Source organism: Dermacentor albipictus, chromosome 5 (assembly GCF_038994185.2).
Source record: "Dermacentor albipictus isolate Rhodes 1998 colony chromosome 5, USDA_Dalb.pri_finalv2, whole genome shotgun sequence".
NCBI classification, from domain to species: domain Eukaryota; kingdom Metazoa; phylum Arthropoda; class Arachnida; order Ixodida; family Ixodidae; genus Dermacentor; species Dermacentor albipictus.
The window spans coordinates 110,672,674-110,699,288 of record NC_091825.1 but is presented as its reverse complement, the minus strand read 5'-3'; the positions used below and the strand labels follow the sequence as shown (position 1 = coordinate 110,699,288).

General features: G+C 44.1%; 1 protein-coding gene across 2 annotated transcripts in view; it reads left to right on the top strand.

Annotated features, from left to right (window-relative positions):
- The window catches only part of LOC135920245 (protein eva-1 homolog C-like), a 671,604-nt gene that overhangs the window by 634,123 nt on the left and 10,866 nt on the right, over positions 1-26,615 (top strand). For both annotated transcript variants that reach the window (XM_065454419.2, XM_065454418.2), the window contains 4 exons: positions 2,818-3,053; positions 6,806-6,929; positions 17,329-17,478; positions 18,353-18,499. In XM_065454419.2, the coding sequence (XP_065310491.2) occupies positions 2,818-3,053; positions 6,806-6,929; positions 17,329-17,478; positions 18,353-18,499 (657 nt within the window). The remainder of the gene's footprint in view (positions 1-2,817; positions 3,054-6,805; positions 6,930-17,328; positions 17,479-18,352; positions 18,500-26,615) is intronic.

Genomic DNA, 26,615 nt, shown 5'->3' with positions numbered 1-26,615 from the left:
TGGTGGAGAGGTCTGTCTGCAGAGCAAGAAGCCGTGTGACGTAGAGGATGCCGCTGCTGCTTGATTTACGTAGCGTCTGTGATACTTTCTTCCATATGCTACATTGCAGTCGTAAAATAGCGAGAGAGAGAGAGAGAGAGAGCACGTGTGGGGTTACCACCCACCCTTAAGAAATACGTGTTTTGATGAGGCACATCTATAGATTAAAATGAGCGCAGGGTTCTTCCCGCACACACGTCACCACAAAGCGTACATGGAATACAACTATAACCAAATCGAGGCTGGGAGGCCAAGGTATAAGAAAACAGCGTCGGCCGTCTTATTATTCGTGCTGCGCCTATAGCAACTGGTTTGTAGCAATGGCTCGCTTTTTGCACCACTTTGGGGAAGCCGTGCGTCACGCCTGAGAGACACGTGCAGCACTTGTCCTTGTCTTGTCATTTTTTTTGCTTGTTTGTTTTGCTTTCTCTTAAGGACCCGAGCGGAAGCTGAGGTTTATACACCGTGTAGCACCGTGTTGCATGCACCGTACTCTTGCGCGGGACTGGCCTGCGCGTCCTTCCTTTTTCCGGAGCCGCATCCACACGGTTCTTCGTCCCTGAAGCTTGTCCCGACGCCACGCCGCGCACTTACGTTCGCCCGCTCGTGTGTACACGTCGACTTCCTCGGCTGCGTAAATACAGCGCACACGAGTACCTCTCCCTCCGCCTGAGCGATAAACCTGACTCCGCGGCCGCGGTGCGGCATCAGTTTCAAGCTACGCGCGCACGCTGGGAAACCTTGAACCAGCGCGCCCGGCACCCGAGCTCCGTTATTTACGTTCCGTTCGCCTCCCCGCGTGCTTGTCCATGTTGCTTTACGAGCACTTCTTTTTTCGAAGAAAATTGCGAGCGAGAGACGTCGCACGCACGCACGCGAGCGAGCTCGATGCTCTGCCAGCGGCGGAATGGGCCTTGCCGAATCGAGCACAGGGCTCTGGCATCGGTCGTACACATGCTCGATCATGTCCGCATCCTGCTCTTGGGCACCGCGCGCTCCGGTGGCCGTAGACGGAACTGGGACCGCGGGTCCTCTGTTTTCTTTTCATTTCCTCATCTCACTCCTCTCCCTCCCCCTACCCCCCAAACTTTTCCGGTTTCCACGGGTTTTTTTTGCGAAAGCCCCGCTGTTTGTCAGGCATACACACGAGGCGAGGAGCTTGTCATTACAGCTTGCCTTCCCTGCCGTAGTATTGGCGTATTTTCGTTGCTAGATCCGGATGAAGCGGAAGTGTTCGGGAAAGTATATCGAACCAGGAGAGAGCCGCGGTTAATCGAACGAGAGGCGAAAGCTACGCCGGCCTTAGCTTAGGCGTGTTTCTGCTGCCAGCGGTGCGCCAAGGTGTCTGACTTTTGTCGCTTTTGAAACGGCCACAGATGAAGCAGGCTGTCAACTTCGAGAAAGTCGAGATCGATCACCGTTGCGTGATAAGTTGCTGCAACTACATGCCATGGTGTTCGAAGTCGAAACTTCAGAGCTTATTTTTTCCGCCCTTTTCTCTTGGTGACGAGCATCTCAGATGCTGGGCAACATAAACTTTGTATATTCTCTCATAATCTCATTCGGCACTTTGCATGGCACTTTCTTTTCCAGAAAATTGGGGAAAACAAGTATTCTTAGAAATGTTATATTCTCTTTGAAAGTGAATTGTCTAGCTTGATTTTGCGACAGAAAAACAATGACTTGGGCGATAAGCACGGTTCACGAGTCCCTAGTAATCGAGCAGATCCTGTAAACTTCTTCACGGTCTTTGCGTTGGCAGCCGTTGCATACAGGTGTCCCATTATGCACCGAGATTTAAAAATATGCAAATGCCACGTAGCTGGACAGAACCAAGGTAATGTTGTTTGCCGTCACTTGGATATATACAGACTATATTTTGCATTCCGCCTGATTACATTATTACTTAACCAACTTCTCAAATATTATAAAGAAGATGATAAGTGTCACTGTGAAAATTGTAGAACAACATGATAAACTCCTGAAGCAGCTTTCTGCTGCTCAATACTTGCCGCATAAAAGTGCTTTTCCGAGCATGAAAGAAGCCCGCGAATGCACGCACAGTGCCTCGAGCGACCAGTCGCGCGGCAGTTCTACGTGTATTCGCGGGCTTCTTTCATGGTAATACTGTCATGTTTCTGCTGTCAGTAATAGTACAGGCACGATGTTGCGCCTTGAACGCGCGAACAACTCCGTTTGGAGCGACTTCATTCGCAACAAAACCTCGATCTGTGTTGGACTTTTTTGTCAATTTTCATTGGTTGATCTTTTTGAACTTGGAAACGATGCCGAATACCGCACGAATGCGTCTCCAGCGATAAAATCTCTAGTAATGGGTTCTACTCAAATTGGGGACGACGCAACGAGCTATGGAAAGGAGAATGATAGGTGTAACGTTAAGGGATAAGAAAAGAGCAGATTGGGTGAGGCAACAAAGGCGAGTTAATGACATCTTAGTTGAAATCAAGAAAAAGAAATGGGCATGGGCAGGACATGTTGTGAGGAGGGAAGATAACCGATGGTCATTAAGGGTTACGGACTGGATTCCAAGGGAAGGGAAGCGTAGCAGGGGGCGGCAGAAAGTTAGGTGGGCGGATGAGATTAAGAAGTTTGCAGGGACGGCATGGCCACAATTAGTACATGACCGGGGTTGTTGGAGAAATATGGGAGAGGCCTTTGCCCTGCAGTGGGCGTAACCAGGCTGATGATGATGATGATGATGAATCGAAAAAAACAAAAAAACTTTCAATATCGCTTTTTTTTTTCCCTCTCGTGCAGCGCTTCTGTCGGGCACCCTGAAGACGTTCCAGAAGTTCGCCTGCGACGGCCAGGAGCTGCAACTGCGCTGCTTCCGCAACACGAGCATCTCCATCTCGGTGGCCCAGTACGGACGCTCCGTGCCCTACCACATGCTGTGCCCGCCGCCGTCGCACGAGGAAGGGGGCGCTGCGAGCGCGAGACCGGCTCAAGAGTACAACGGCAGCGTCGAGTGCATCGCCAAGGAAGCACTGAGGGTGAGGGGACGACTTTCTCGAGCAAGCAGTGTTTACTTTCAGAGCTGCTACGACAGTGTGACATTCGGTATCGTGCACGTAAAAGTGTTTTTTTTTCTTTTTATTTAAGGTAGAAAGGAAGTTCTGTTAATAATTAAGGCAGGTACATACAAGAAGCTTCTTCTAGCAAATATATTCTTGTCTTGTTGATGCGTTTTCTCTATAGACCTAATATGCTGTTGTGTCTGTGGAATCTGCTGGCGTGTTATACGGGGAAAGAGCTAACTTCAATATTATAAAGGTGTATATTGATAGGTGGCTCTGATGTAGCCTACCTTCCAGCTCCTCGACAATTATTAAGCAACTGCAGGGTGGGATGGCTACAAGCAAGTCGGTGGTTTTAAATGCGACGCGATAGAGAAATACTAGGTTCAGTTGTATTAGTAAATTACGATTATTGGAATAACAAAGCGACCGTTCTTGTCGAGAGTGACGGCTTGGTGGAGGACGACAAAACGATAAAACTCGTTGGTAATGTCACGCTGAAGCTTCTTCACCAACGCTCCATGACCTCGTGTACATTGAAGGCGTCTGCTGAGGTATAGTTACCTGTCTATTGGTAAAGGAGGACACGACTGCCTTGCATTTGGAAGGACGTAGCGTCTCAACCTAGCATATTTTGAAACCATGAACGTGAGGTTTCATCAAATTCTGGTTTTGTAAATTTTACGGTGCTTGCGGTTTTTCTGTTTCCTGCTGTTCGCATTTCTCAAATATGCGTGCTCCTGCGATGGAGAGAAGAGGTCCCTGATATCGACGGAGCGCGGACAAGTTAGCGGCGGCCCCGACAAGAGCAATACTATGCCAAAAAAAAAAAGGAGTGTCCTGGCACTTGGTTAGCCTACATGCCTTAATTGTACATTCACCTAACGAGGGACAAACGAAGTCTCTTTGACCGACGGTTCTCGTAAATCGGTTCGTTCAATGCGCGCTGTTTGTCTTGGGAAGTTTTAGTTTCAGAGCATAGGCACTAGGTCTTCTCAATTGCGCTGTTCACTCGAAATTGCGGATTCAGACTGGATCACGTATTTGCTCAGATCTCAACCCTTCCGGCGGCTGTCCATCGGGGCTTTGTAGGCGCACTTCGCATTCGCTATGGCTGAGTGCGCGCGCGCTTAGATGCTTGCTGCCCTTATTTCCTATATTCTCTCTCAAGAATAAACTTGTTCACCTCGCTTTCGTTGTGCCTCTCTGGGAATTAAAAATGGATTGAAGGAGGACGTAGGTTTCTTGGCATTGTTCAGACGTACGTACATACATGCAATGTACCCGGCAGATTGGCCCGGCTTGACCATCGCGCCGAAAACATTGCTTTAGGAAAACCGTGCTCTTGTCTTCCTCTTCTTTAATGTCATCTACTTGTGCGAATCACCCAGTGGCAGTCACACACGTGCCGCCGAAGAAACCTCGTTATGCATAGTTGAGGTGGAGCAATTGTCCTGTACAGTTGTCTTACCTGCAGACATTTATTATTTGCGAGGAAGACAAACTTCGGGCTCTCGAGCGGGCGACTAAACTTAATGAATGTTTTTTTAGTTCCTCAATGAGATGAAGAAATTATATATGTCATATTAAAAAGAAATAGTTGTGTCTTTGAGTTGGTTTTCTTTCTAGATGTTGATTTAATTTGCCTACGCGACTAAAGCTAACAATCCACCAGGCTGTTCGTTGTTTTTTTTTTTTTCAATATCATGTTAATACTGTCATTTGTTCTGGGGCGCGACATTAAAAATTAACCTTAACAGAGTACTGGTATTGCGAAAGAAAGCAGTGAGGCATACTGCTGGTATTAGTTATAGAACACATACTACAGTTTTTCTTTTTTTTTGTTTTTTGCTCAGTATAATATTATGCTTAGGCGTGTTTCTGCTGCTAGCGCTGCGCCAAGATTTTGACTTTTCTCATTTATTGTAACCAGCCACAGATGAAGCAGGCTGACAACTTCGAGAAAGCCGAGATTGATCACCGTCTCGTGATAAGTTGGTGCAACTACATGCCGTGGTGTTCGAAGTCCAAACTTCAGAGCGTATTTTTTTCCCCGTCTCGCTTGATGACCAGCCTTTCACGTGCTGGACGATAAAAATTTTGTGTATTCTATCATAATTTTTAGATATTTTAGACGCTACTAAAGCTAACAATCCATCACGCTGTTTTTTTGTTTCATTTCATGTTAATACTGTCATTTGTTCCGGAGCACGACATTAAATATTAACCTTAACAGAATACTCGTATTGCAAAACAAAACCGCGAGGCATATTGCTGGTATTGGTCATAGAGCACACACTAGGGGTCTTTTGTTCAGTATAATATTATTCGTATTACCACTGCTTTTGAATATCGGCTTGCTTTAGATTTGCGCCACCTGCAGTGACTGAGTCCCTGAAGTCTGTTGCTGTCATAACCTTAAAGGATAGAATTGTTCGTACTAGGTGCGCTGAAAAGTTTATTGTTTCTCGTGCCAGAACGAACTATAAGAAAGAAAATTTGCAATTTCTGATGCCAACGCGTCTAAATAAACACGAAACGAATAAAAGTAATATAATTACCCTCACACTTAAAGAATTTAAGCGATATATTGAAATGTCCAGCACCTTTCTGTTTTCTGTAGAGTGTTCACGAGGGACTTTTAGAATATTTAATCTATTGCAACTTGGATTCATAAATTTTTGATTATGTGATACTGTTTTGAGATGTTCAAACATTTTAATTTCGTGTATATGAATCTTTATTCTTTCAATTGCTCTTCGTTTGAATGTAATCTTGTATGTAGGTATCATGTTATCACTTTGATTGCTGACTTCGTTTTTGTTTCTCTGCCATGTATTTACTTATATTGAGCCTCAAGCCAACTGAAGCTATACTTTTGTTTGTAGTCCTTTCCCCAACTTTATTGTATAGGAAAAATAAAGGGAACTTTAATTTTCAATGCACATCAAACAAAGGTTCACGCATGCGTGGATAGCTCAGGCAATGTAAAATTCACCCGCAAGGTTGTTATACAATAAATAATTTAATATTATTTCATTGTTAATTTCAGAACTAATTAATAATTTATAGTGGTATGTTTATGTTTAGGGCTGAAAAGTTTAATCCTTGCCTAGTGTTGACAAACGTATCAAGCAAGATAGCTCCACTGATCACATGGAGTGTTGCTTCATTGTAAATAACTTTTTTTCTGTGTGTGATCTACGCTCAAATTACAATAGGCACATTATCTCTCGCAAGCAGCATTTCGCTTCTCATCTCACCGTCTGTCTGTCTGTCTGTCTGTTGACGTGTGTGTGTGTGTGTGTGTGTGCGCACGTGTGTTTGTGCGTGTGTGTGTGTATTTGTGTGTGTGCGTGCGTGCGTGCGTGTGTGTGTGTGTGTGTGTGTGTGTGTGTGTGTGTGTGTGTGTGTGTGTGTGTGTGTGTGTGTGTGTGTGTGTGTGTGTGTGTGTGTGTGTGTGTGTGTGTGTGTGTGTGTGTTTATGTGTGTGTGTGTTGCTCCCCGGTCCCTCTGCCCTCACCGATGCTGACTCTGCTCCCTCGCATGGCTCCTGACGTCAGCCCTCTCATATTTGCTTGTTGGGAGCCCACGCTCCTCACCCGCTACTCAATACGTGTCGACATCTGGAACTGGACCTGTCGCGGGGTCTGATAAATGCTAAAGGAGTAATACACTAAAATGACGTGCCTGGCTAATTTCGCTGGTGTGTCAAAACCCGTGCGCAGGTGGTTGAGGCAGCATGCCGGGAAAAAGAAGAGTGCACGGTCAAGACGGACGCCAAGTCGTTCATGGTGGACCCATGCCCAGGTGTGCACAAGTACGCCGAGGTTGCCTTCAAGTGCCGACCCAGTGAGTGAAAATACTTTACTCGCGGTTGTGAAGGCTCACGGTGCTCACAGTCTACCGGTTTGTTATGAATTTTTGCTACATGTAGTAGAGCATATCCTTGTGCACTGGAGCCAAAGTAAAAAAAAAGAGGGGGGGGGGGGGTGTTGACAGACGTGCCACCACCATCACCACCACCACCACTACTACTACTACTACTACTACTACTACTACTACTACTACTACTACTACTACTACTACTACTACAAACTTGTTCGCTACTAGTGCGCTTTTCTGAATTGCACATTTGCCGAACTAGGTGGCACCGTGTGCCTCAGCTGAAGAGGATCGAAGTGCTAGAACTGCGAAAATGCAGGGGCTTTCGTATCGAACATGGTTTAATCACAAGAACCACGTCTACATTTCTTTTCTTTTTTTAACAAGTTGTAAATATGACCGCACTGCCATTATCTCGACAAACTGTCTCGCTGGAAAGCCAGCTTTACAAGTGTGAAGGAACTCCCCATCCACTAGGCCGCGGTTTAGTGCATAGGGAACACACTCGCTAACTTACCTTAGGCAATGCCATTACATATCATTCGTGCTCTCGCGTGAAAAAGTACTACAACATTTCTAATTATGATCAGAGGGCCTGCGCTTGCTGCTAATGTACTGATCTGTTGACTGAGTAATTTATTGAGAAAGAAGTGAAAAAGAACCGAATGAGGATGCCCAAAAGAAGGCAAATGCTGACTAGTCCAATAATTACAGTAAAGCGGTTGTTAAGCAATATTTATTGTTTTATTGATTCATGAATGATTAATGTATATTTTATTGTTAATTCGGTCGAAGTGCCGTCCGACCTCGTGTTGTGAATTTTTGCGCGAGGAGATAGCTTTACAGTATTGCCCTATTGAAACAGAAGATAATCTTCATGAGCTTTTCATGTATGCGGTAATGCCTTTGCCTGGTGAATGAACGAGAACACATTGTTGGTTCACTTTTGCTTTGGGACGTCTCCACCACCCAAATACACTTGTTCAAGCGAGCTGTTCAACCAGTTGAGGTGTTTGTTAATCCGCGCAAAAACATTAAATACCTGGCTATTTGTGTGAATGAATGTGTATGGAGTTAGCATGATACTTCTTATTGAAGTTGTACTGTAAGTGAACGGAGCTGTTCACTTGGCTCCAGTTTGTATGTACAATTTGAGGCAAAGTGCAAGTGTTGCACGCAGGACAACAAAAGGGACGAAGACAGCGCTTTTGTCATACGTGCTTTCTTGCGCTTTACCTCAATTTATGCAGTACCAACTAGCCCACGAGTCTCTTCTGTATGTACAGTCAACCAAAAAAATTGTACGGTACACGAGATTTGAGAGAAAGCTGAATATTTGCGCAGCCTCACAACGAAGTCTAGCACTCGCATTTACAGCCTCTACTAGTGTATGTGAACAGCATTGTGATGTTTGGTTTTACTGACTACTGTTAAAGGCTGCTTGGAAATTGAACGTTTTCTGAGTAACTGTGGTCCGTAAACTTTCGTGGCCGAGTGTACGTTAGACATCTTGTCTTAGTAACAAGGCCGCTAACTTTAAAATTGCTGTCGTAGAATTTCATGCCTCAGCAGAGAGAGAGAGACACAAAAGGGGAGGAAAGACGGGGAGGTTAGCCAGTGCAAGTATTGGCTGGCTACCCTGTGCTGGGGAAAGGGAGAAAGACAATAAAAGGAGAAAGATGAAAAGTGGTCGCCTAGAGATATAAGGACCGGTGCGTTGTAGAATAAGAAAAACAATTACAGGGTGGTTTTTCACTTTCTCTCTCTCTCTTGTCTGTATATGTAATCCATAATGGAAAACGCGGCTTTGCCTAGAATATGAGTGAATTACATTATTCGGTGCCAAGATATCACTTTTCCAAATCGTTCACAGACTTGTTCTCTTTAACTGTGGCAACGAAATTTAAGTGTCCTTTCTTATTATGACGCCGATGGTATTCTGTGTTTTTACATAGTTAACGCATGTCGTTTTTCCGAAATACTGAGGCATTAAAGTTAGCTTCTGTAGCCTGCACGTCCTATGGTGCGGAAATACCTTTAAGGGTAGTTGTTTTAGTATTCTCCAAAATTTGCTACACGTCATGCAAACACGCACATGTGTGTTATTCAGACGCTATTCGTCACGACTGCTACTCGCTGATTAAAACTTGCTACCGCACCCATTGTTTGTGTTATTCTTTCGCGATTACCGTTAGTTAAGCTCCAGCACGGAAGTTACCGCAAAAGTTTGCTAAAATTGCGGAGGTGTGCTTTATTCTTAGTTGTCCTTTCAGTTTCGTTCGAGGCACGTGGTTAATGGTAAGGGGCGTCACTTAAAGTAGAAATAGTTCTGTAGCCTTTAGAGATCCTATGCGCGCTGCAAATGGCACAGTAAATCTTCAGCAGGACAGAGGAACAAAATTTACTGCAGTTATATTATTCTGTTGCTGTTCGTGTTGAAACACAGCCTTCATTCTACTTAACGAACTCATGCGCTGTACTTGATTTAGATTGCAGAACTGCTGGTTGAACCAGAAATGGTTTCTGCTGTATATTCTGTTGTTGTCTTTTTTTTTCATTTACGAAGGTTGTTCATTAAAGATTTCCCCTGACCAACTTCATGTAGACAGAGAGCAAAAAAAACGTGGCACAGTTATTAGTCATTCTCTACCTAGGTGCCGCCTAGGTAGAACATTTCTGCCATCTTTTTATGCACCTTTGAGCACCTTGCTTGTGGAATTGTCACGTTGCTCCAACATCCAGGTTGTCATTTCGGAAATCTAAGTCTCCTCATCTTGAGAATGTTTGCCCTTCAGAAATGATTTCATCGTGATTAAAAGGATGGGATAGAAATTTCAAGCCAGTTGTAGTGCGCTCCGATCTGGGCAACATGTGACTTGTGAAATGTGGCATCGTCTTGCAGAAGGTGGAGACCTTTGGCGAGAATGTTATGTCTCTTAGTTTTGATGGCCTCCAGCAATTTTTACAGTAGTGAAGCATAGTGTGCCGTACTAATCATGGTACCATTTGCTAAGAAATTCATCAAGACTACATCGTGCTGGTCCCAAAAGATTGTGAACATGACAGTGCCTGCCGACGGATGGGCACATGCCTTCTTTGGAGTCGATGATCCCGGATGCTTCCTTCAAATCCATTGGACTTCAGTCTCCGGATCATAGCAATCGATCCAGATTTCATCATGCATAATTAGTCTGTTGAAAATGTTCGGCTGGTCTGTGTGGCACATCGTCAAAAAAACTTGGGAGCATTCGACTCCTTTGCGCTTCTGGAAAGGCGTGAGCATCCGGGAAATCCAGCGAGCAGATATCTTACGCATATGAAGATTGTCATGAATTATTTTTTTTTTCCTTGGGCAACACACTAATCTTGATATTTTGGACTAACTGATGAAAGAATAGGCGATGATTGTTGAAAATGGCCGCCACGGCTTGCTTGAGGGTGCGTTCATCAATACCAGATTGCTGTCACCCTGCCATTGGCGCAGTTTAAACCAAACTCAGACCCCATTTGTATTCACGAAACCAGTCCTTGACCATATCATATGACGGGGAATCCTCCCCGTAAATCTTTTGTCTCCCCGAAAGTCTCCCTTGGTGTGCGGTCATCAAGTAAAGGGACTTGATGACTGCTCTGCATTCACCGGGTCCATTATGCCACCTCGCACCGCTATAGCACCAATAAAAGGAAATACCCTTATTAATTCAGAGTTGCAAATGGGCACGTTAGCTGTAGAGACTTATTACACATGAGCAGTTTCAGCATCCTGCGATAAATGAGAGTGGGCCTGGGGAAACATTTAACGAGCGCTCCTTGTATTGAAAAGAAATAGGCACAAATACTGCTTGATAGGGCAATTCTCGTTACCCATTGCAGGTACGTGATCCAGTGATCCTTTTTCCCGGTTTTTGTAGCATAGCCGTGCTTAGTTCATTTTTATAACCTGCATCAGATGGTAGACAAGTAACACAAGGCAAAGTGCGGCAAAACGCCTTCGCCTATTGCCTGAAGGTGAAGGAAGGTTCATGAAAGGGAAAATTGTCGTCCACCCGACTGTAATACGAAACTAAGATTTCCTTTGTAGCGTCGTACGTGCTACAGTTGTGGGGGTGACACTTTCCCTTTCATCATTAGGGCGCGTAAACGTGAAGGTTTAAGTCGAAATTCTTAGGTGGGAAGGGTTCCGATGACAGGCCTGGTACGTTCTCCGGATTAAGGTTAAATAGCGAAACGAAACACATGAGAACACTTGCAGATGCTACCGACGCTATAATGTCCACTTTCGAAGGATATCTCTTTCAAAAGTATAAATGGAAATTCAATAACTTTTCAAGAAAGTTATAAAAATGTAGAAACTATGCAGAAAATATACAGAATATCAACATGTATATTTTAAGGGCACCTACGGGGCATTATTCAGCCTGATTCATTCGAAAAACACAGATATTCGTCTTGGGTATACCATATCTGCTATGTTCGCGTGAAATGGTTTTAAAACGTTGGGAGCGTTTGCAGTCGTCCTTTCCACTAAAATAATCAAATTAAACCAATTATATGTTATTTGAAGATCAAGGCAGTCAAGAGCAACTAATTGTTGCGCCTCTTGATGCGCTAAGAAGAAAACGATTGCACGAACTGTAGGTGTATCACTCCACTCTTGAAAACACCACCATAAAGAAAGAGGCAGAACTGGTATCATAAGTGAATATGCAAATTACAACGTTAAGCTGTCCCTTTTGATACATATTTCAGCTTAGTCGCAATGTTATTTTTAACGCGAAGGTTTCCTTGCCTAAATTCCCGGTGATCGGAATGGGTGCTACTGGATCAACATCTCACCGGATTTGGCTACATGCGTATATATAAGTATTATATGTATGCTGAACGCAGGCTTCAGCAAACAGGCTTAGAGTAGCGTTCTATGCTGAATTGAGAAGAGTAGAGCGAATAAAAAAATATTATATCGTGACATTAAAATTGTGCATGTAGTGTTAGCTTATAAGTAACCTTGATTTTTTTTTAATTTCTTTGATTCAGTCATCGTGTATGGGCCACTGGGAACGCGCCACTCTGTGTATTCCCATTCCTGACCAATTGTGTAGAATGGTTATGCGCCACTTCGACACAATGAGTGTAGAATTCTTAGATGTATTTCTGGTATTGTATTTTCTGTGCGCACACACAAGAGTCATTGGAGTCTCATCACCTGTTCGTCCTTTGACAAGCATCATTCATGTTCTTCGTCCTCGTGACATGGCTGACTACACCCCTCACGCAGTGCATCCCACCTGATTTGCTGTTTGCATTTCAGAATAGCTTATGAGCGGTGGAGTGCCTAAATATAAGCATGTTGTGGGGTTAAAGTTGTGACCTTTAAGGTGCATCAAACGTAAGCAATAATTGCTCCAGATTACATCTTGCAGAGGGTGAAGATAAATAAGAGAGATTTGTGCGTGGTTTTGTTGTAAGCAATCGATTAAACGCTTCTCTAACGCTTCGTTCCGCATATATTCCAACATGCACGAAGGATTGTCTTTTTTTTTTTCTCTTGTGCTCATTCGCTGTAACATTTGTGGTTACAGACGTTGCGAATCTGTGTGACAAGTGGCGCCATCATTCATACCTTGCATTAACTACAACTGAGATGGGGCGTTTGGTTGAGACACACTACACCCAGTACGAGTGATTTACTTCAGTTTATACGACGATAAGGTTGCTCGATGCTGACAGTTGGATTAAAAGGTCATTAAACCTGTACAGCGCAAAAGGGACGAAGGGACCATTTTTTGAAAGTATGCGAGTATATGTGTCGAAGAAATGCGTTTCGAAATGGGTTTCAGACGCGGATTCTTACCGCGCCACGCAGAGTGTTCCCTTCATTTTTAAAAGAACATGTCATGAGAAAGTTGTAGAGATCTAGTGCCGCCTTTTCCACCAGAGTTATTGATGTCAAGGGAAAATGACCTGCCAATGTGTTTTGGACCATCTTTTTTTTTTTTGATATATGGAGATGTTGGCGCGAAATTTAAGGCGCCGGCTACTCCTTATCTCTTGGGTGGTTCCGTCATACATCATTCAGGGTTCACGGTTACATATCAAATAATCATTTCACACAAGCACCAGGACTTATAAAGCAACGTTTCCACAGGAAGACTATGGCAAATGTCTCCACACCTATGTAGTCGAAAGTCTCAAAAGTAGAAACGATACTGTCGCCTAATAACACATTTTCTAGTCAGCGGATCAGCGGGTACATACAGTATACATGGCAAATGTCTCCACACTTATGTAGTCGAAAGTATCAAAAGTACAAACGATACTGTTGCCTAATAGCACATTGTCTAGTCAGCGGGTGGTATATACATCGTGTAAACAATCATTCACAGTCACAACAAAGCAGTCAACATAACATAATTCCCAAACAGATGGATATATAGAGTCACATTGAAATGAACAGAGCAATGAAAGCACTAATAGCGTCCAGCGATGCCGCTGTCTTCAAAGAAAGTCTTTAGTGCTTTTAAAGCGCTCTTCTGCAAGGCCGTTGTTGGCCAAGGGCCCAAAAGTTTCCTTAAACTGAAAGGTCTGCGGTCTAATTTACTTAGCGCTGATTTAAGTCGGCATCTTGGTGTGTCGTGATGTGGGCAATCTAGAAGGAGGTGATATATATCTTCATCTACAAATCCGCAATCACATTCGGGGGTTTCCGCTCGGCCAATTCTGTGTAAGAAATGCTTTGTGTAGGCAGTGCCTAGCCTTAATCGATGAATAAGCGTTTCCATAGTTCTATCTAATGACAATGAAAATTTGAATTCAATAAATGGATCAATATGATATAAGTCAGAGCTCTTAGAATTCTGGTCAAACCAAGTGTTTCTAGACATGTTGAAAGACGTTGTCCTTATAATGCAGCGTAATTCATTCTTTGATATTGGGAGCGGAGCCGTATCATCTTTCAGGTGCGCTTGTCGTGCTGCTTCATCAGCTGCTGTGTTGCCAGGAATGTTGCAATGCCCTGGTATCCACTGGAATGCTATTGCATGTTTTGCTTCGCTTGCCTTTGTGAGGTATTTAAGTGTTTCATATATTACACTGTCGCTGAATGTTTTCCCCTTTGTGCTGCAGAGTGATGTTAGTGCCGCCTGTGAATCGCTGAAAATTACCCATTTTTGCGCTTCTGCTACTGACAATATAAATTTTACCGCACATAGGATTGCGAACAGTTCAGCCGTTGTGGACGAAGTCGCACGAGATAACTTAAATGATTCTTGTTTGTTGAGGTGCGGTATAATGAATGATGAAGTTGAAGAGGTTGCTGTACTGGAGCCGTCTGTATAGACGTGTGTGTATCCTGAATACCGCATATATATCTGGTATAATGCTAGTTGTTGAGCAGCTTGAATGAACATGTCTCTTTTGCTGAATATCCCTTCTACTGATAATTCAATTTTTGGAACTGCAAGCAGCCATGGAGGATATTCGATGTCTGAGTTCCAAAATTCATTTTCTGGCAATATGTGAAGATTTTCTTGAATTTCTATATGAACATAACTTCTATCTCGATTCATTATGTCTAAAGCCAATGGGTGGTTTTTATGCTGGGTTTGAAGGCGGAAATAATGCCGGCATGTTTCTGTAGTAAATTTTAGTAATTTCTGTAGTAAATTTCTGTAAATTTTTCCACTGTTGCATGTTGGTTAATTTGATCCGTTAGGCGGTATCGAAAAGCTTGCCAGTTGGTTAGTCTGCTGTAACGTCTGATATCATAGCGCATGCTAGGGTGGTTAACAAGAATGGGAAAATGATCACTTCCGCGCGTTTCCATATCTGTTGTCCATCCCACACCATTCACTAGATCATGTGAACACAGGGTAACATCTATGCAGCTTGAGTAATTATATCCACGAAGGAATGTTGGCGACCCATCGTTTAAAACAGTCAAGTTGCATTTATCTATGGCGCATTCAATAACATTACCCCGTGCATCACAGTGATCACTGCCCCAGATGATGTTGTGTGCGTTGAAGTCGCCACATATAAATACATTAGAATGAGCTATTTTGAATATATCCACTAGCGCTTCTACTGAAATCCGGTTTGAAGGTTGTAGATATAGATTAATCACTGTTATACAGAGCTTGCCAAAGGATACTTTACATGCGATGAATTCCGGGAAGTCTGAATCACTGGACTGAATTTGATAAGATGGTAGGTCCTTTCTGACGCACAGGAGCACTCTGCTAACAGCACCTTGACGAGAAGTCTTATATATCACATAATTCGAGAGGCGAAAGTCGTCAGTGATTCCCGCCTCTTGAATGCAAAGTATTGGGAAGTTGTATTGCACAAGCAGTTTACGAAAGTCAGCGCACTTTCTTCGAAGACTGTTGGCATTCCACTGAAATATGGAGACATTTTTGTAGCGGTTATTCATGTAGTGCCTGCCGCAGTTTCGGCCCGGATTGTTGACACAACAGTGCTTCTAGAGGCAACAAGGCTTTTACTTCTGGTAGGTTGTTTGCTTCCGGCAAAGCAGATAGGATTGCCTTAAGAGCTGCGAAAAGCATTGGCAAAATCAGTTGTGTCACCGATGCTGTAGTATGTTCGCTATTAGCTGGTGTCACTTCTGCAGTGGATGCGTAAGGTCGCTGAGAGAAATGTGTGGGAGTACAGGAGCTTTCTTGTGTATTACTTTCTGCCTGTTGTCCTCTGGGTTTCCGTAGTATTGATGCATAGGACTGGGCTCTTGACTGTGATCCTCTTGATTGGTCGCTTGATTGCACTGTTGGTTGTTCTCTAGAGGAGGGATATCTTGTTGGTGCTCTTGGCTGTGGTGGTTCCGGTGCCCGCTGAGGTGGGTGATCTGGCACTGGATGAACAATCTCGAGGTTTGGTGCGGGTTCATTGCGTCGCGGTTGTCTTCCATGAATTAGTTCATGTCTACGCATTTGCGCCGCTGCTTTGTTCTGTGGGCAGCCTGAGAAGGAGGCGGCATGGTTCCCCGCACAGTTCGCACATTTAGGTTGAAGAAGTGACTTGCACTGCTTGTGGTCATGGTCTTCTGAGCATATTTTGCATCTAAGTGTGCTACGGCAGGTTTTCGCCATGTGCCCGAATCTCTGGCAATTATAGCAGCGAAGTGCGGGTCCTAGGTATTCCTCGACAGGGTGGCTGGTGAAACCCAAGTAAATTCTTCCAGGAATAGGGCGGTCGTCTCTGAAAGTCAAGATTACCGTGTGAAGTGGATATGACTTCACTGCTCCATCTTCTTGGCGGGAATACCTTATCTGTCTGCATGCCGATATAACTCCTGCGTCTTTCAAGAAGTCTAGGAGTTGATCGTCTGTGTACTGCAGAGGCACATGTTTTATTTTCCCAACGTTTCGCGTGTACGACTCTGGGATGAATGGCTTGACTTCCAGGCCACCTACACTTGAGAGCATCAAAAGGCGTTTCGCCGATGCTAAGGAAGCAACGCTAACACTGAAACTTCCATCTCTGGTCGTCCTGAAAGACTGTACTTTCTCTTTGGCAGCAGAAACTATTTCGGCAGACACTCGGTTTGGATTTACTTGCCAAAAAGTAGTACCTTCATTTGTTGGGCGAAAGACAACCGGAATGCCTTCGGCTCGCTTTTTCTTATACGTGACCACAGTAAATGGCGCATCTTCACCCATATCTTCATCATCACTTAGCTCATAAGTCGATGTTCTATCATCGTCCTTGCCGTCTTCTAGGCGAGGTTTCTTGGTCTCGGCTTCACCATCAGCCATCATTCCTGAGTTCGCTGAAGTTGATTCTGAGTTGGGGAGAACCAAACGTGCCGGCTTTATGAAGTTTTGTGACGCTTGCAAGGCTCCAGGCTTTTCATTACGGCCCGTAGCGTCATTCATATGGCTTGTTAGGTTTGGACGAGCATAAGGCTCGTGACGATGTTCTCGGCTTCCGACCACCGTAGCGGCGGGGTAATAGACAGGTCTTCAAAAAAGAAATGTCGTACCTGTAAGGCGCCTGGCTCGTCGAATCTTCACCCGAACTTCACCCGATCTTCAATCGTCGTCAAAGGTAACCGTAACTATCCAAAAAACCAGAAAACTCAGAGCACCACATAAAAACAGCGACCGAACAGATACACTTCTTCTTCCTTCACTTTTGTACCATCTATCGTATGCTGTTAAATTGCCCCCTCTTACTGCATAATGTATTTTATGATTTCATTTTTTTATAGTAAACCCCCTACAACAATGCCCCTGGAGGGCGCTTGAGGTGCATGTACAAACAAATGTAACTAAATAAAAGGTGGTGCACAAAACGGTCTTCCAGTGCACCCTTTGAGCTCTTAACGACGAAACTTTTTTTTTTCTTGCAGCCACGTTTTCGAATCGGATAGTGTGCGAGAACGACGTGCTCAACCTGCGTTGCCACAAGAACCTCCGCATCGTCATCTATTCGGCAAACTTCGGTGGCACCGAGAAAGGCGTGCCCGAATGTCCACAAAGGCAAGACGTGAAGCTATCTGGTAGGTAGCGCTCTTTCGCATTCGACTGTATGCGCGGGAAAGATGATGTAACGAAACGAACCAAACTGCGCCCCCGTGTACGATTTCCCAACTCAGCAGGGGATGCAAGCTGTCCTCACCTTTTGTTCCTCTTTATTCCAGTGCTTTCAGAACTAGTATATGTGGACTCAATTTTTTTACTCGCTTTTGCTAACTCCGCTCTCAATTTTCCTGTAAACCTGTGATGTTTCTACTTATATTACAGTATATTTTTCATTATTTTACTATGACGTGAAAAGCAGTAGCCGTAACCATTGTAGGGAGACCAAATCTTATTTTCGTTTCGTAAAAAAAAAAAAACAGTTCACCTGAAACGAAATGTGCAGGAGGCGCGTTTGAAGTTGCCGACTACATCGCCGTTGCCTCGCATGCTATCTGCTAGGAACTGCGACTAGGAAGAACAGTGGAGCCTGGTTAAATCTATGGACTGGGTTTTTCTTTCCTTCCCTTTCTTCTTGAAACTTCTTGCTGCAGCTTATTTTGTAGCACCGTCTTGAATTCTATTTGGTCTTCAAAATTTTACAGCCCAAAAAAGACAAAGGAGACGGAAAGACAGTGTGACAGCGCTGCAGGCATGGTCAGCGGCCTTTACGAAGGTTTCGCTGTCGTCCATGCCTTTCTAGCGCATAAAAATTTCGGATATATGTGAATCACGACGGAACCGGCCCTACTTTTAGTTATATTATTGTAGTTGATGCCAACTTTTGGTTGCGTGATCTTGCCTCTCACTTCGCATGCTGTCGCAAAAGTTTACTTCGTAGCCGTATACAGCCTTGTTTAGTCAACGGTATTTCGCTGTCCTGATCAAAGTTCTCATCGTGACACCTGCTTGCAGAGTGCCAGGTGAGCTACGCGACCGAAACGGTGCTGACGACGTGCCATGGACGAAGAAAATGCACCGTGGCAGCGGACATGGGCACCTTCGGCAATCCCAGCTGCCACAAGGACTCCCGCCTCTTCCTGAAGGTTGTTTACACGTGCGGTAAGTGGCCCCTATAGCTCCGATAGACAAAGACATTTGGAAGACTTTTTGAGAACTGCGCGAAGAACGAGAGTATGTGGACTAAACTTACACGAGCGCAGCGCGATGCCAAAGATCCAACAGTACAAAACAACTTTACAAGGTGAAACGAAGCTGAAGCGCACTCTAGGTAGGTGTTCAAGCTGTTGATCCGTGTAAGTAGTCCGGCTGTTTGCTAAGCCCATTAAACGAAGGCACTCTAATGCACGTGGTGCCCATCGTTTGAATCACATATCTCTCGAAAATCGCTCGCCTTCTTCGATGTTTGTATTTCGTGAGTATTTTGCACTGCATGCGCTCATGCTTGTTTAGTATAATTTCGTTTTTCGTGCAGTTCTCAAGATGTCACGTAACATGCAGCAACAAGCTTGGTTTAAAATACTTTTTAACCGAAATAAGCATAAAGTTGGCAATTTACTCGGCTGCCCGAACAATGCCGTAAATTATAGACCTCTGCAGGATGTTTTTTTCATCTGCACACATGCTTCATTCTTAACAAGATCCGTCTTGATACGTGCTACGTCTCTGAAAGGTTGTAATGTTCGTTATTCAATAGAGCTTCAAGAACACCTAGCTAAGAGAACTGTAATAGTTTCCCGAAACTCAACTAATCAATACTTATTTCTACACCGTGCAAATTATCAGGGGTTCGTCCGACGACGAAAAAGAAATTGTGCATTAATCTTGTGGAAAAAACGCACGTGATCCAATACAGTAAGTGCTCAAGGGAAGTAGATTATACGATTCCACTGAGTTGTGAAAAGAGGTATATAGGCCAAACGGGAACATGCTTGAGTAAGCGTGAGCCAGAATGGGAGCTGGCTGTGAACAATCAATGAGGAGGAGGGCATCGCGCCTTTCATTGTAAGCAGTGCAAATTCACTCCATGCTTTGGCAAACCCTCGTTTTGAAAATTAGCGCGAGATAAGCTCGACCGCGAAATTATGTAAGCATATTTCACTAAGTTAGAAGGAAACGCATATGACAGCATGACATCACTATCACTGAGGGAAAAGGGGAAGGAATTTATGGCAGGTTTTTTGTAATCATGTTATCTATGGTGCACACGTATATGAACGGGGCTTTAAATGAATAAACATTCACTTGGAAGTCAGCGCTGGTCCTGTTTTGATGTGTGTTTCTGCAGTCCACCCTTTCCTTTTTTTTCTTTCATTCTTTTTTTTTTTGCGCTGTAAGCACTGCAATATTCCTCTGCTATAACACAGAAGACAAGGCTGATAAAACTTCTTTTCGTGACGTCATTTACGCCTAATCACATGGGAGTGTGTTCCATTCTAATATTGCTGCCTGGAAAAATAAAAAAAGAAAGACTAACAATAGGCGTAGGTTCTTCTCTGTGGTATTGCTAATACCCTTTCATTGTTACATCGAGTCTGTCTAGCTGCGTTGTACTGCCTGCGAGCATGAAAGTTGAGTTTTGTTCAGTTCGTGGCGACTGTGCCCAACGTCACTTCAAAATTTTATTGCATTGGCTCCAATTGCTAACTCAATTACTCCTTTTTCTTTTTCTTTTTTTGGATTTGGAACAAATGTTTGCAGCTGTTGTTATGAGTGGAAGGGCTCCATCGCACCCAGGTGAAGCAGGCGATCCAGTATGATCCTCCATGATTCAATAATTTTACATGCCATAGCAGTGGCATACATGACCGATCAAACATAACCCTGCGAAGCACTAGTTAACATCAACCTTTGTTTTTGTCGCCCTTGTCTTGAATTGATTGAAACAACGATAAAGTTGCATTCTCGATATTTCATTCCTTTTCAACTTTTCAGCAAGCTGTATGGGTGAGGAGCGAATATAGAAAGTTTCGAATGCAAATAGCACATTTCGCATTAATTATTTGTATTCATGCTCGAAGAAGGACTGTTCGGTATTTTCGAATATAAAAAAATTATCGAATATTTCGCAACAACTGACTGTTGAAGTATGGCTGCTGTTCTCTGTTTGCTAACCAAAGTATCGCAAAATGTCAGACGCGATACAACCGCTCACGTTTCTAAAGCAATGTAGAAAGAAAAAAATGTGTAAAGTAAGCTTTGTTTTAGGTTTTGCGATGGAAGCCTACAAGTGACAACCTGTGGCTTTTTGCTTCTCATCCATCATTTAGAGTTTCTGGCTACTTAGTGACGTCATAGTTGAGCTTTTTTACGGTACAGTGAGGCATTCTTCCCTTACAACGGGCCCTTCTACACGTGTCCACGGCACACAAATAAATCAACAGCTTTCCTTTCCATTTCCTTTTTTCGCGAATACTGATCTTCTTTCAGTAACCATTTATTGGGTATTTTTAGAAAGCTTGTCACAGAAAATTCATTCATTCTTGAAAAAACATGTTTGTATCCAGGCTCTAAAACTGATTGAGAAAATATTTGTGCAGTTTTGTTAACGAAAAATTTGTGAGTTTATGTTTTATGCTAATCATTTGCACCTGGTACAGTTAGCTGTCTGTTTTGCTCTAGTCGGTACAGGTGTGGTACTTAATTATACCGGAAGAAATATTATTGTGCTAATTATATACGTCGGCCTTTGAACGTTCGGAACTTACTATTTGTATTCCTCTCGTATTCGAAAAATTTGTTATTCAGCCTCGTCTACATTTCTTGTGAAAAAAAAAAAATGGAGGGCGCTTAAGCTTCACCTTTGAGAGTGGAACACGACAGCATTCAGGGATCCCTGACTGCTTCTCACGCTTCCCGGCAACTGCAGCTTATGTAACCTTAATGTTTACCGGGAAACGCTGGCGGCGAAGCGAACGCAACGCACGAACGCGAGGTCTCTGGTAGAAACGCGGCCTCTTAAGTGTGCTGATCTTCTATTTATTGTTTCGCACTTATAGTATTTCTGCCTGAGAAGATTGAACTAATGAGCACGCGCTTTCGTTGCTTTATTTCATGGCATTTGTTTGTGGTCTGTCATTCTCAATATTCCAAGTCGTAAGTTTGTAAAGAATGTATAACACGGTATGAGCAACTTTGGTGATAAGAGAACTTTAGTGTCGTATAGAGTATGTACGACAATTTTCGCTCACAGGACGTCCGACGCCGCACGCCGACACCGGATGCTCTGTGACACGGGGCCCTTAACGCTGTCGCGTTAATGTACTGGTTGGTTGGCCAACTAGCTCAACAATTCGCTTCAAGAACTGACTCTTGAACAAGTCTTGTCCGTGGACTTTAATTTTTCTTTTAAGTTAGCGAACCTCACCAAAATCGGCTGATTCGATACCCAGCCAAACATATATCCTTTCTCATGTGTCGGAAACATTAACTGGGGTAAGTCCAATACGAAACCACGAGAGCTGCGGCTCGGTTGCCAACGCATAGAAATAAAATTGTTATAGCATGGTTTTGCGTTTGCAATGCAACAAACATGTTTCCATGCGACCACCATAGTAGACCTGTGAGGGTTCATAAACATTTTTCAACATATTTCTTCAACGTCTGAGCGTAGTCTGATCGTGGTTTAAATAGTTGCACCAAACTACTTCCTTTGCGTGTGACATTTAGCGTAACATTCTTAAGAAGGTGACATACAACTACATAACATGTATTTTGGGCTTAAAATTGTTGATGTCGTTCAACAGGTACTTAAGCCCGCCCCACGTGCGACACATGCAAAATCGACGAGACGCTCGCACATATTATCTGTGTCCGCCCGCAATATAGTGCTCAGAGACAAGTGATGTGCAGAGTACTGGACCAGTTGGACAATCGTCCACTATCAGAACTAAACGTTTTAGGCCAATGCTCCGAAAGAACATCCGCGTTGAAGGCCTTACTCGCGTTATTAAGGTTCCTGCGGTATACGGGGCTTCACGACAGACTCTAAGAATGCCGCCCCCTACCGCTCTGTAGTGTACGCGCTTTGTTCGTGCGTGTCTCTCTTTCTTTCTATCTCCCCCTTCCACTCTGTTTCTTTTTTTATCCCCTTTAACCCTTCCCCCTGCGCAGGGTAGCCAACCGGAACTACCTCTGGTTAACCTCCCTGCCTTTCTCTGCATTATCTTTTCTCTCCCTCTCTACCTAAGCCAGCATCAGCATAATGTAAATGATCCAGGGTACACATTGAATAGACACTAAATGAAAAAGAAAAAATGGAGGATGCTTAAGCTTCGCCTTTAATAGTGGAACGCGATAGCGTTCAAGATCCCTGACTGCTTCTCATGCTTCCCAGCAACTGCAGCTTATGTAACCCTAATGTTTACCAGGAAACACTGGCGGTGAACGCTACGCACGGAGGCGAGCTTTCTGGTAGAAACGCGGCCTCTTGTGTGGGCCGATCTCCCGCTACTGTTTCACACTTTTAATATTTCAGTATGAGATCTAACATAAAGGTATGTGCTGTAGGTTATTTGTTTACATGACATTTGTTTTGTGGGCTGTCATTCTCAAAATTCCGAGGAATAAATTTGTAAAGAATGAAAGGAAAGGTAGAGCAACTTTGGTGATCAGAGTGGTTGCATATGCGTGCTTCGAAACGATGTTTACCGAAACGACGGTGAACGTTGGGTGCGGCCCTTAACGCTGCCGCGTTAAAGGATCGGGCCGCGAGGACCACGATACCCCTTAGTGACAACAATATTGATACGTGCGCTTGTTCATATTTATCCGGTGGCCATATTTCACCGGCTGAGCAATGTTGAAAGTTATCGCTCAGCGCAAGAAGCGTCTTTCTGTACGGTAAGTTTCTTTAATATTATCGCTGGTTCTATTTGTTGTCTGTGTTTTCGCCGAGCCTAGTGTAATCATAATGTCTGCTCGACGCGAATAGCGGTGCACATTCAGAACTTGCGCCAGAGTCAGCGATCACACTGAAAAGAAGGAAGGAAAAAGTGGAGAAGGAAAGGCAGGGAGGTTAACCAGTTTAGCTCAACCGGTTTGCTACCCTACACATGGGCACGGTATGGGGGGGATGAAAAATGGGGAGGAGAGAGAGAGCACGTGGCACGGCCCACACATCGTCAGTTTAAGGTTTGATAAGCAATGTATTGTCTGACCCGCAGATCAGATTTCGACAATCGCCGCCTTGCGCATTGAGTGTCACTTGTTCTTTCTTTTTTTTTTTCGGGGCACAGCTTCTCCCAATGAGGAATTTCGTGATTCAGAGCTCTTACTGTAGCGTATTCTTCACCATCACTACAACGGGGCAGTATGAAGCCAATAACCAATTACACCAACGAAACCATAGTATAAAGTACTTTTTTATTTATTAAATTCAAATGTAGAAATGATAATCAATGGAAATGAAAGCAGTCAAAAGAACGATAGGCCACAGGAGGGCTAAAAGGTTTTTTAGTCTTACCATGTCGCTATTTATAACAAAAAATGGGCAGTAGTTCCCTGTCTGTAGCGGCTACCAGTACAGATAAAGGAACGCTCAGAACGGTTAGAGTCTACAACAGAACTAGTACCACGACAAAAAAACAAAACCAGCTTCATGTTTATCACAGTATAGCACAAGACAAAAGAGAATGATGTCACGTGGCAGTGATTGTGAAGAAAAGAGAAAAAACTGCGAATGGTGAAACTAGCGTTTTATAGGGCGAACTTGTGCCCTCAAAAACAGGCTTTACTCAAAGAAAGACGATAGCGGCGAACACGATCGGCGGTCGTCGAAATCTGATCAGCCGGTCAAGCTCGTCAGCTTTTATACGTGAGCCATCGAGCATTCCAGAGTAGTCGCTGGTGCCCGCGTGTTTTTCAGAAAGTTCTGCTCCATTCGCTTCGTGCGCACGTGCAATCAGATTACACAGAGTTCGGCAACAACAGACAGCAGATAGAACCATCGATAACATTCCAGAAACTTCCGATACATGCAGGCGCGTCCTGCGCTGAGCGATAACATTTGTTAGACGATGAAACTCGATCATTTGATAAACACGTACACGTGTCAATACCTCCTTCTTAAAAATAAAGCATCGTCCCGATGCTGGAAACATTAAAAGAGAGCGAGAAGCTAATGCACGCTTACTAAGAAATGGTAACAAAACAACAAAGAAACAAAGTCCAAAGGAAGTAAAAAGCTTAGCTAGGCAAAGTCCCTAAGTCTGTTAGCGCTGGTAGAATGGCGTAAGGCGCGCAACATGGACTACTCAGGTCATCAGCGGCACCGCTGCCTTTCGGTAGAGCTTTAGTTTCAGCGAAGCGGGTGAGATAGTCCGTCGCCGCAACGATCCACTTATTTCCTGATGTTGACGTCGGAAACGGTCCCGACAAATCCATCCGGATCTTTTGAAATGGGCCTTCATGTTGATCACAATATAGCACAAGACAAAAAAGAACGATCGGGCAAGTGTAAGGCAGTGAGAAAAGTAAATCTGGTTTATTTATTGTTATTTAGTAGAAAGAAAGAAGACTCCGAAAATTTACTCAAATGTCGGGACTGTGCCGCTAAATACGGAACGGTTGGCAGCCCTGCGGGTGCCTGATATACTATTTGAGATCAAGCCAGGATTTCATCAAGAAGCACTCAATTGTTATATGGTATATATCTGAACGCCATGTCCGTATCTACGTGAACGAAACGCCCTTCTGAACCTCTTCAAAATATGAGTGGATTCATAACTGCGAAAAACATTTGAGGAGCATTCTCAGTGTACCCTGTAGTACTGTCGTCTTTCGTCATAATAGCTTTTTCGCGCAGAACTAGACGCAATAATGAGGAGAGCTTCTTTACAGCATGGTCTAGAAGAACTCCATCTGCATATACTCCACCCGTGAGCACGAGCTTTTGTGGAAGCTACAAATGGATTTGGGACAATAAAATAAATTGGCCGTGACAAAGTGCTCTTATTCATTCGTCTGCGACCGATAAATCGTGCATAACTGCTCACTGCCCCTTGCGCGCTATGCATCGAGTCGGTTCTCTTCCCTTGTTTCGAACCCCATGTACCAGGCCTTGTGGTAAAGCATAGGAAAAAAAGAAAGTAACCTACTGCATAAGCCAAAGGGGGAAAATAATCTACAGATATACAGAAGAGGCACGTCCCCGTTGCCAGGTCACACCTGGCTGGACGGAGCATAGGAGGGCGGGCTCTTCTGGAACATAAAGCAAATAACTTTTTTGCCGCAATAACGAGCTACAATACCGTTGACAGTTCGGCTTTCGAAAGAGGCCAAGTGAGAGCTCTACGGAATAAGGAGCGTTCATGTATTTCTCTCCTGTAAGAACTCCGGCCGCAACTACCGGGAGTCGAAGACGCGACGTCATGCTATGTTGGTGAATGCCGTTGACTACTGTGTGCATATATAGTGAAATGTGCGAATAACTGTCTCCAGCGGCAGTGAAGGCAGCTGTGCCGTGGATTTCAAACAGATTGATTGAAACTTTTATTAGAAGGGATGGCCCGTGGCCTAAGATAGGGGGGGGGGGGTGTTAGGTGAAAGGAAGGATGCCTGCCTCCTTCGCAAAGGACAGCAAAGCGTTGATTCTTCTAGTGGCATCTGCTTGAGGTGCGACCCAGGATTTCAAACAGGCCGCCGCACTCCCATAGTTGTCGACAGAACGCCCAGGTGGCGGCACTGTCGTCGTGGCAGGGTTAGTCTGCACGGAAGCTCAATAGATGGCAACGCTATCGCGCTGACGGAGCGCGGCCTGCGCGGCGAATTCGCTGAATTTCGAAAAAGGCCGTTTTCTAAATTCGTTCCTTCATAACGTTCTCGCTGTGCTTTGTCAAAAAGATAGGGGGGGGGATGTGAGGAATTTATTTTATGGTGCATGACTATACTTTGTCCCAACTTAAATTTAAGGAATGGCGCTACGACAAAGTGGAGCTGACAAAATAGAGAAAAATAGTTGGACGCGGTCGCAGCGAATGAAGTTCCGTGGCAGTCATTGAAATGCATGAAATATTGATACGTAATAATAATGTAAACGAAATGCGCAGAAAAGTTGCATGTGCGTATGTTTGAGGCATGTAACATTCTTTTACATATTTGAAAACACAGGTGCGCTCACAGGCACGCACGCATACACACACCGCTTCTCGGCAATTTGCATCATCTACTGCGTGTAAACCAACTAAAGCTGAGACGTTAACTCTGAACTATAGAACCC